At 38.1% G+C, this 9,913-nt stretch overlaps 1 protein-coding gene across 3 annotated transcripts in view; it reads left to right on the plus strand.

Moving 5' to 3' along the window:
* The window catches only part of LOC135222075 (alpha-(1,6)-fucosyltransferase-like), a 458,798-nt gene that overhangs the window by 428,131 nt on the left and 20,754 nt on the right, over positions 1-9,913 (plus strand). For all 3 annotated transcript variants that reach the window (XM_064260244.1, XM_064260245.1, XM_064260243.1), the window contains 2 exons: positions 8,035-8,273; positions 8,883-9,031. In XM_064260244.1, the coding sequence (XP_064116314.1) occupies positions 8,068-8,273; positions 8,883-9,031 (355 nt within the window). In that variant the 5' untranslated portion in view covers positions 8,035-8,067. The remainder of the gene's footprint in view (positions 1-8,034; positions 8,274-8,882; positions 9,032-9,913) is intronic.

A 9,913-nucleotide genomic window follows, 5' to 3' on the forward strand; every position in this document is an offset into this window, starting at 1 on the left:
AATCCTCAATATTTGACCTCAGATTCTAATAAGACACTGCAGAGTTATCTTCTCTCACCGTTTATTGTCACATTCTCTTCTTCGTCTTCTTCTTCCCATTGGAAATCACAACCTGACTCTTGGTCATGTTTACTCTGAACTTATTTTTCTTGAAAACACTTCAAACCCCTTTCGCTAATCTGCAATTTCTCTTCACTATCCCCAGCCATTAATGTACTATGTATGGTCTGCAAACGTTCATTACTCCACTTACACACACACACATATACATACTTTTAAATGTAAACTACAATGTAATTTGTATTTATTGTAATAGCCAATGTAAATATTGGAATAAAGCTTATTATTATGTTATTATTATTATATAGATATTTCCTTGTCGCGGTTTATTCATAGTGTGCAAAAGATACATTTACGCAAATTTTTATAACTTTCCAGTAAGTTTCCTGGAAGCCATCTCAGTTATGCAGCATTCTTACCTTTAGCTCTAACATGTAAAAGTAATACAGTGAATTGCTCAAGAGGGCTAATTTTAAACAATGCCAGAAATAGACCAAAAAGGATGAGGGAGAGCTAATACCAAACTCTTTGTTGCGCGTGAAATACTTTCATGTTTCTAAAGATTAGGAATTCAGTTGAAATAGAACATTTATTATTGCATTTTTATAGTTTATGAGAAGTTAGGTGACATCCTCCACGACGCAGCTTGTCAGGCAGCCAATTCAAATGACCGCCAGGATCGTCTATGGTTGACTTGACTTAGATTTTCCCAAGGGTTGCCATGAGTTGCCATCATGCTGTGGTAGACAGTTTGGAGTCTTCAGTATTGTAGCTCGCGTCTTTTTCCCTTTTTGGAAATTTCAGAATTGTTATAGTTCCAGAAATGCAGCCGATATTGTTTGGAAGTTCAACTTTGTTGTTTCAAGTCAGCTGTTGGGAGAGGATGGTGGCACAGGTGTTTCTATTGTTGGCAAAAATAACAAAAAACATACACTCGCACACAAACATTATATACTATATATATATATATATATATATATATATATATATATATGATATGTGTGTATAAACATTAATGGATACATACGAAAACATTTATAAAATAAAAAGACAGTGAAACATCCACATTATTTGATTCTTTCGTCTGTCCTTAAACGTGTTATTGACCTTTCAGAAGTTTCAGTGTTCCTTAAGAAGGCAATCTCAGGAAGTTACCCCAGAATAGTTGCCAGTTACTACGACACTCCTTCAGCGCTTCGTCGTGTCATTCATTATTCAGTTTTCCCTCACCGAAAGCCCCCTTCACCTTTTCCTCCGTCTTCGTCTTCCCTCTCTCAAGTCCAGCAACAGAGTTTTGGGTGAAGGCGGCTTCTCCCCTTCGTAATCTGGGTAATTTGAGTCATTACTCGCGACTCAACTTATTTGGGAGGCCTCCGGCCAAGCGTTATTGGCTGGGCTTGATTGTAGGTCTGAAAGTTTAAAGGTAGTTCACCTTGTTTACCTTTCGGGAGAATTTGGGTCTCTCTCTCTCTCTCTCTCTCTCTCTCTCTCTCTCTCTCTCTCTCTCTCTCTCTCTCTTGGTCTGGTCGATTTCTGTGTGTATTTTTATACCTGAATTATAGGGAGTACAAATCATTTATCTGCTCAAGTGATAAGAAAACAATCTATCATAAAAAGCTATAAGACAAATATATCTCGTTATTGAACCGATGACGTAAACGATTTTTCTTAGTTTTTTGAAAAGGTTTGAATTGTCCAATTGTTTAAGTGAAACTACGCATAAATCATTAATAAGCCTTCCGGTTTTCCATGATTGTTTTGTTTTCCAATGAGGCTGCTAGTCCGCCACAATGGACTAACTGTGTGGTACGTAATTTCCTGCTTTAGCAAACATATAGATAGTTGGTTGCCATGCCTATCAAGCCAAGTGAATAGACCTTCCTAGGGAGGCATATTAGCTGAGATTCCGAAAGTTACTCTTCTTGTGCAGTTGAGACGTGGGTTGAGCCTCGCAACCTCATGCCGTGTGCATAAATGGAATGCTTGTCATGAGGATGTTTTCACTCTCTACAGCCACCATCATTAAGTTGACACAATCTTTCGGTCGGACGTATAGACTCGTGTACAGACAATGGCCTCCGTGTATGTTAAAATAAGAGAGAGAGAGAGAGAGAGAGAGAGAGAGAGAGAGAGAGAGAGAGAGAGAAATTGTGTTTGCCAGACCAGTGGAAAGAATAATAATTCAAGAGAAACAAAGGCGGATGATTAATGTAGTGTGACCTTCTTTTGTGAGGTGGCTGAATCCCTGGAGAAACGCAAGGGAATAATGGGAATTTGACGAAAATGAGAGAGAGAGAGAGAGAGAGAGAGAGAGAGAGAGAGAGAGAGAGAGAGAGAGAGGGGGGGGGTTGCTATAAACTCTTGAAGCTTTTCGAATCAGAGTTAACCTGATTTGTTTAAAAACACAGTAGTTTTTCAAACTTCGTAATCGCTTAGCCAAGAGGGCGGGAAAGAATATGGCCTTTAAAGGTTACTAGAAAAAAAGAAAATAAATAAAAAAATAAAAGTCTTCATCTGTATTTTAAGGATTTCTTCCTCAAGGGGGTTGCTTTGTAAATTTTGATACCTCGTGCGATAGTTCGATCGAAATTTTTGTGAGTTGAATGTCAGTCTCTCTCTCTCTCTCTCTCTCTCTCTCTCGCTCTCTCTCTCTCTCTCTACTCTCTCTCTCTCTCTCTCAAATGTTATCTCGTAGAGACAGGTTATAAAAGCGGAAGTGTTTCAGTTTTTCATTTCTTTTCCATGAAACGTTTCGAAGTAAATAACAATATTTTAACGATGTTTTGCGGAGCATTTCGTAATGTCTACGTAACTGGACGTTTATTATGTTTGACAACTCACTCGTAATTAAGGCGGTCACTCTTATGTATGTAAATAGCATGTTATTACGTACGTACGTGTTTCACGACATAATGTAAACACGCGCAAAGGAAGAGACACCTGTTTTACACAACCTGAAAGTGGAATCAGAATACGAAAGACGATTCTCATAACTCAGCGATTCAAGACATACTATTTTTTTCTTTATGAATAAAACTCATCAAACCTTAAAGAATGAATAGATAAACCACACTTCGTTTCACTACTGTAAATGACATAATGCGAATTGCTGGTTTTTTGGGATTATATACACTCCCTAAGATCTTCTATGCTCAGTTGAGCCAATTCATTATAAATTTAACACTTTTTTTTATTATCTGCAAGTTTACAGTCAAGTTTTGCTTGGTTTGCAGCCTAATCGGATATTGCTGTTTTGATATTTATTTAGGCAAGAGAATTAGTGTTGTTTGTGACTTTATTTGGATACACACACACACACACACACACACACACACACACACACACACACACACCCTAAGGGAACTTCAGTCGAGCAGGCGCCATGCTAAGCCATCGAGTCTTAGGCCAACATTTTAGTACCCTGTCCGTCAAATGGTTTAAGAGAGAGAGAGAGAGAGAGAGAGAGAGAGGCTAAACTGGAAAAGAAAAGGACATGAAATAGCATTTCACTGGCTGCCCTAAAGCAAGATACCGTGTTGGCATAAGGCCAGCTATATCTAGAACAAAGAATAAGACGGCTACGTTAATTAAAAAGCTAAACTTACCTCTCTCTCTCTCTCTCTCTCTCTCTCTCTCTCTCTCTCTCTCTCTCTCTCTCTCTCTCTCTCTCTCTCTGAGGGAAAAGCACAGAAATAGCTGTGCCAGCTATGAACGTAATCATAAAGATCAAGTCGGGATGTTAAAGGGAGTTAATTTGGAGGTCGACAAAGACCGTAGAATTATATGGTAACCGTAAGTCTTCCCCTAAACGCCTCTATTTAACAACTCCCGGCTTCTGAAATGGCGATGGAGCCATAAGCATCCATTGTCGACTGTGCCTTGTATTTTATAGTTCCATATAAAGATTGCGCTCCCCCCCCTCTCTCTCTCTCTCTCTCTCTCTCTCTCTCTCTCTCTCTCTCTCTCTCTCTCTCTCTCTCTGAAAAACTGTTCGCAATTGCCGTGATGGTGTACATATACTGAGCGAAAGATAGTTTCGGCTAATGATCACAGAATTATTGGTAGATTAAATTACTAGAATTTCACGCGTTCAGGTTAAATGCAGCAGTTTACCATTTGTTACAGTTGTTGTTATTTATTAATACAACTCCAGTTTTGAAATTAACAGGACCATTAAAAACTGATGTAGATTTCATGTTTGCGCGCGTGCGTGCGTTTAACCAGTTCCTTCCCTCCCCCTCAGAGCAAAAGTTAATGAAATGAAATTGTGCTGTTAGTGCGGTGAAAATGCACAAGGAATTGGTGCATACAATGCGCCTGCGCAATCCCGAATTCTTATGATTGGTATTAGTTAAAGGGGCGTTGTGGCGTAACCCTTAGGTCAAACTCTTTCAGTATATATATTCCTTCTCTATCTTGGACTCTTTTGATGTTACTATAATCTCTCTCTCTCTCTCTTTCTCTCTCTCTCTCTCTCTCACACACACACACACACTGAAAGAAAGAAAGAAAGAAGTCTACGATACACATTGAATAATTGAACTGTAGCTACCAGTTGGAATATCTTGGTATTACCAGATGCTGTGTGATTTCCATTATACCAGTGTGCACTAAGTTATGCCGTTTATAAATCTCTCTCTATCTTATTGCACTTATGGCACATAGCATGATTTCCTTTTTTACCTCAGTTACCATAGGCTCAGTAATATAGTATACTGTGTTTGACTAATTTGGCTGTTCACGCTGATTTGGCCACCCTACCCTAAGCTACGGGTGGTAGCTGCAGTTATATAACCCAGTAGGAACTGCACACGCTTTTATTGATATCCTTTGTATATAAGCCCCGATTCTGTTAATAAATTAGTCAGCGTACATAGACACACTCATGCGTGGCGAGGACGTATCATGGATTATGCATGACAGGCCTTTGTGATACCTGGGGTGAAGACTTAGTATTTGGGACCCTCCTAGAACCTGACTGAGGTACCGATTTTGTCAGATACACGTAGGTTTCAGCGTACGTGGCGAAAAGCCTTCGCTGCAGTGAAGCAAATACTGTACAGATGTTTAAAGACAAGCAAGCATATTCCTGTTTGGTATTTTTATCCGTTATTTCTCCGAATATTGAGAATTGAACGTCTCTCTCGTTAACAGGAATTAAGATTTTCAGACCTGTTTGAAGTCTCGTAAGTCTGACCCTTATCTTCATAAATATCTTCAAATTCACCTTGTTGTTATGACTACATTCTTACCCCGATATATTTCATAAAGAAAAGGGTCATTATTCCAAATTGGTTTTTAATGTATATATTAATTCATGTATATTTATAGTTTTTTACGTTTAATGCAGATACTAATAAAAAAATTAATTACCTTAGAAAACGAAAGAGAGTGTATACTATTTCGTCTTTTTCTCCCCTCCCTCTTATTATTTAACAACCATTAATAGGTAGCCCTTCGGATACCGATAAGGTGTAAAATGTCTTAGAAGAGTTTGTAACTTAGTCTCAGCAGATTAGAATTTTTTTAGTTTTTCCTGCGGCCTTCTTCGTCATACCTGTGCCGTGGATATCATGGATGTGCCAGAAATGTCGTCGAGTTGTCATAGCTGTCGCGGAGGTGTCATAATGTCACCTGAGCTGCCAGAGAGAGAGAGAGAGAGAGAGAATAATCACCACCTGCAAATAGTCTCATCCAATAAGACCTGCGAGCTGAATTGAGCATTGGGCGAGAGTCGGCGCTATTTGGAGAGATCGAATGGGGCGAGAATGTCACCTTTTGTGTCTCTCCAAAGGCCAGATTCAGCCTCAAGACTAAGTAGATCACCGCATCGGGTCTTTGTGTCGAACAAAAGCTTCACGAAAAGGCCAAAGACCTTTGTTCGGTCAGGGACGCAGGTTCGCTTATTGCATTTTGAATTCGCATTTTGGCCTGCTGTTGTTACCAGGCCATGCGAACAGAGAGACAGGACTGGAACTGGAAATGAATTCATTATACACTACGCTAGGGTGTTGTTACCGGAAGAGGCGTAAAACACTCCTTTATTCTTATCGTACTTTTCTTGGAAAAGAGTGGATTTCTTTTGACTGAGGGAATATATATATATATATATATATATATATATATATATATATATATATATATATATATATATATATATATCGTGCAATTGTAAGTCAAACACCACACATTTGAGTTCATACGCAAAGTTCAGAAGTGTATTGTGTACTGGTGTACGTAGGGGAAGACAGTATGACCGTGGGAACACAGAAGGCAAGACCCATGTAGCATGAAATGGAAGAGAAGGGGTGGGGGGGGGGGGGGTAGTGTAGGAGTGACTGAGGTGAGGTAAAAAGATCGATTGGCTCTCAAGGTGCCAGAATCCACACAGAGGCTGCAAGGAAGAGGCGCATTTGTCACGTGTCCGAGGAAGTCGTAGCTGCAATGATTTTTCTTTTCGGTCAAATGTCGGAGCGACAGAATTCCTTGGACGTCTTAATTATGGTTTTGGCGCTGCGACTCTCTTATCCACGAGGTGCAATGCTTGCTCAGTGAACAGCAATGTTATAAGGATGCACGTCTGTTGCTTTCACTTTTTTTATTTCTTTTTTTAGTGCAATAGAATAGAATGTAGAACTAGGCTAAAGGCTGAGCGCTGGGACCTATGAGATCATTCAGCGCTGAAACGGAAATGGGCAATAAAAGGTTTTTTTTTTTTTTTTTTTTTTTTTTTTTGTTTTTAGCTTTCCAGAAAGGAGTATTTGGAAACACGCTGGGCGGTATAGGTTGTCATTAATGGGAACCTTTACTTCTACATTTCGAGGACCTTGGGACTTTGTCATAGAATAATCATCAAACTTCGAAGCTTGAGAAGTTTGAACATGAAGATCAATAGCCACCTGGTGGGACTAGGAATCACCAGTTATGCTTTTTATTCCTTTACTCTGAGCACTTTGAAACAGCATGAGCATTTGCCGTGATATGTAATAGTTACGTGTTACGGTCGCCCTGACTAATGGTTTCTTTAAAGTTATTTTAGTTTACCGGTTAATTACATAGCACTGGCTCATGAATGTAAATTACAATGAGGAATGAGGGCTGACTTTTGCTTGGCAGCTAAGAATGAGGACGGTGGGAATGAACCTACCTAACTTATTGATAAGACGATGTGGGGCTATATCAGTGGTAATGAGAAGGAGTTGATTACCATAGCAAGAGGAAGGGTGAGCAGTAGGTAGTATATACTAGTACTACGCTTACGCCGTTTTATTGCATCATTCCAGTGGCTTTTGCTCTCAGTCAGATCACTGCGTTCCTTCAAGTGATTTATGTTCTTTTGTAGTTATAGTGACCAACTTTGTATTGAGATAACGTTGCTATATATTAGCCAATTTTACAATGGTGACTAGGAATTCTTTGTCAAGATTTCATTTGATCAACTTTGAGATCATCGGCCACGTTTCATTGAATTGGTTTTCATGATTACCCCTTGCGAGTTAGAGAGCTTGTAACTATTTTCTTTCAGAGAGAGAGAGAGAGAGAGAGAAGAAAAAAAAAATTATGCCTTTTAGTCGTTTGCCCATAAACCCCATCATAATCATGTTTAAAATTTGATACAGACCTTATGCTAGTGGTATTTTCTGTCGGTATCATCTTGTTAAACTATAAGGGATTCTCGTTTTTTGTACTGGAAGTATTATGCCATATGTATAATATCTAAGTTATCATTCTAATTTTGGTAATCCTATTGTCTTTTACTCATCGTTGTCAGGATAATTGTATCTGGTTCGAATTAGCTCCTGTTAAATTTCCTTCAACTTTCCCATAGACTTTACTGTTGTATTCATTGCTTTTTTACGAAAAATATATTTGCAAGAAAATGTTTGCAGGAAGTCCATAGGAAGTGAAGGTAACTGAACCCTGTTCTGAAATGCATGACGTTTTTTTTAATCGAGTATCAATGTGCTTTCTCAGGCACCGAGAGAAGCGACGGGAACAGCGGCAGACATGCGTTGGATCAGCGGATGGGCTTGGCGTATAGGAGGGGCCGTGGGAGTGATGTGGCTGGTCGGTGTGGCGCTGTTGGCTCCGCCCTCGCCTTCTACCTCCAGTGATCCAAGGCTCTCTCAACGACTCCAGCGAGCCGTTCAGGAACTGGATTTTCTCAAGAAGCAGAATGATGACATCAGACAAGTCCTCCAAGATTTCACGAAGTACGTAGTAGATTCGCTTATGGTTGTTCTCATTAGTGTTGAATCTCTCTCTCTACCCTTCCTGTGTTGCGTTGTTTCCCTTTGCTAATAATATTTGAATTCTAGCCTTGTAAACTCGAGGAACGGCATGGCAGCATTTCCATGGTGAAATAAGTCAGAGTAACTCCTTGTGCTTTTTTTGTGTGACTATGAGACCATTGAAATATTAGACATTCCTCTCGTTATGTTCGTTAGAACTAAGAATTTTATATGTACTATATGTACAGTATTTACACATTTCCAATCATGGGTTTATGCATTACACGATGCAATTTATTTTTCCATTGTCTGTATATGAGTTATAATAGTTTGGACAAATCTCATCAATTAAACTTATTATTTTTCATTATCCTTGAAGCTGTACTGTAAACACTTTGACACATACGTGTGTATATGTGTGTGTATATATATATATATATATATATATATATATATATATATATATATATATATATATATATATAATATATATATTATATATATTATATATGATATATATATATATATAATATATATATATATATATACTATATATATATATATATATATATTGGGTATTTTTATTCCCAGGCAAGTCAGCTACATAAACAATGATGGAGGAGGAGGAAGCTCGCAGTTATCAGCTGGCAATCCAGCTGTGGTAGCTGAATTGCAGAAGAAACTGGAACATGCTCAGAGGATGCTGCAACAAGCAGATGCTACTGGAGACCAAAAATCAGGTCAGTTGATGTCTGCATCTCTGTTCTTAAAAGAAAAACAAAATTAACTGCACATGTACTGTGTTAAAATATTTTCTGGTAGAGGTCCAGAGGATAGGTGGATTCATTTTATGTTTTTTTTTTATTTGTACATAAAAGAAAATACTTTCATATGAATATTTTTGTGCCATTTTCCAATCCATCCTTGTTGAAAGAAAATACGCACTGAAATTTGCTTCAGCTATTGTACAGTAAGTTCCAGAAGTGAAGTGACAAATTTCAGAATTGATCGTATTTCTTTAGAAACTCGTGGGGTTGCCAGTTAGTATATTTTACTCCAATTATCATCCTCTTTATCTAACAATACGTATCAGTGGATTAACTGTAAAAGCACAGAAAGTATTTCCCCAGTGAATGATCAATGTTTGTTCAATAATTGATTATTAAAAAAAAAAAAAAAAAAAAAAAAAAAACAATTTCGCCATTGAAACATCTGCGGCTCTCAATGTGTGATATCAAGTGTTCACCTATGAGCGGCAGCAGGAAAACCGAGTGCATAAGCATTGGCGGCCTAATATGAGTTTGCAAATTAACTTTCTACTTTTATAGCGTTATATCGAAAGTTATTATGATTTCTTTTGATAAAGCGCAAAGAAGTTTGGTATCTTATTAAATGAATATAAATAAGACACAAGTTGGTGTAAAAAAAAAAATAATAAAGCCAAGTTATATGCGTGTTTAGCATTGGCTACATGGTTAGGCCTATTCAAGAATCAAGGAAATATATTTTCCAGCTTGTTAGTTAATAATTTCATCTAATTCCTCAATTGTGCAATTCTTTGCTTGTGGGATTGCGTTCAGGGTCGCACCAAACAATTATTTTCGTAGGTTTCCACCCTTTTT

The sequence above is a fragment of the Macrobrachium nipponense genome, chromosome 3 (assembly GCF_015104395.2).
Source record: "Macrobrachium nipponense isolate FS-2020 chromosome 3, ASM1510439v2, whole genome shotgun sequence".
Classification (NCBI taxonomy): Eukaryota; Metazoa; Arthropoda; class Malacostraca; order Decapoda; family Palaemonidae; genus Macrobrachium; species Macrobrachium nipponense.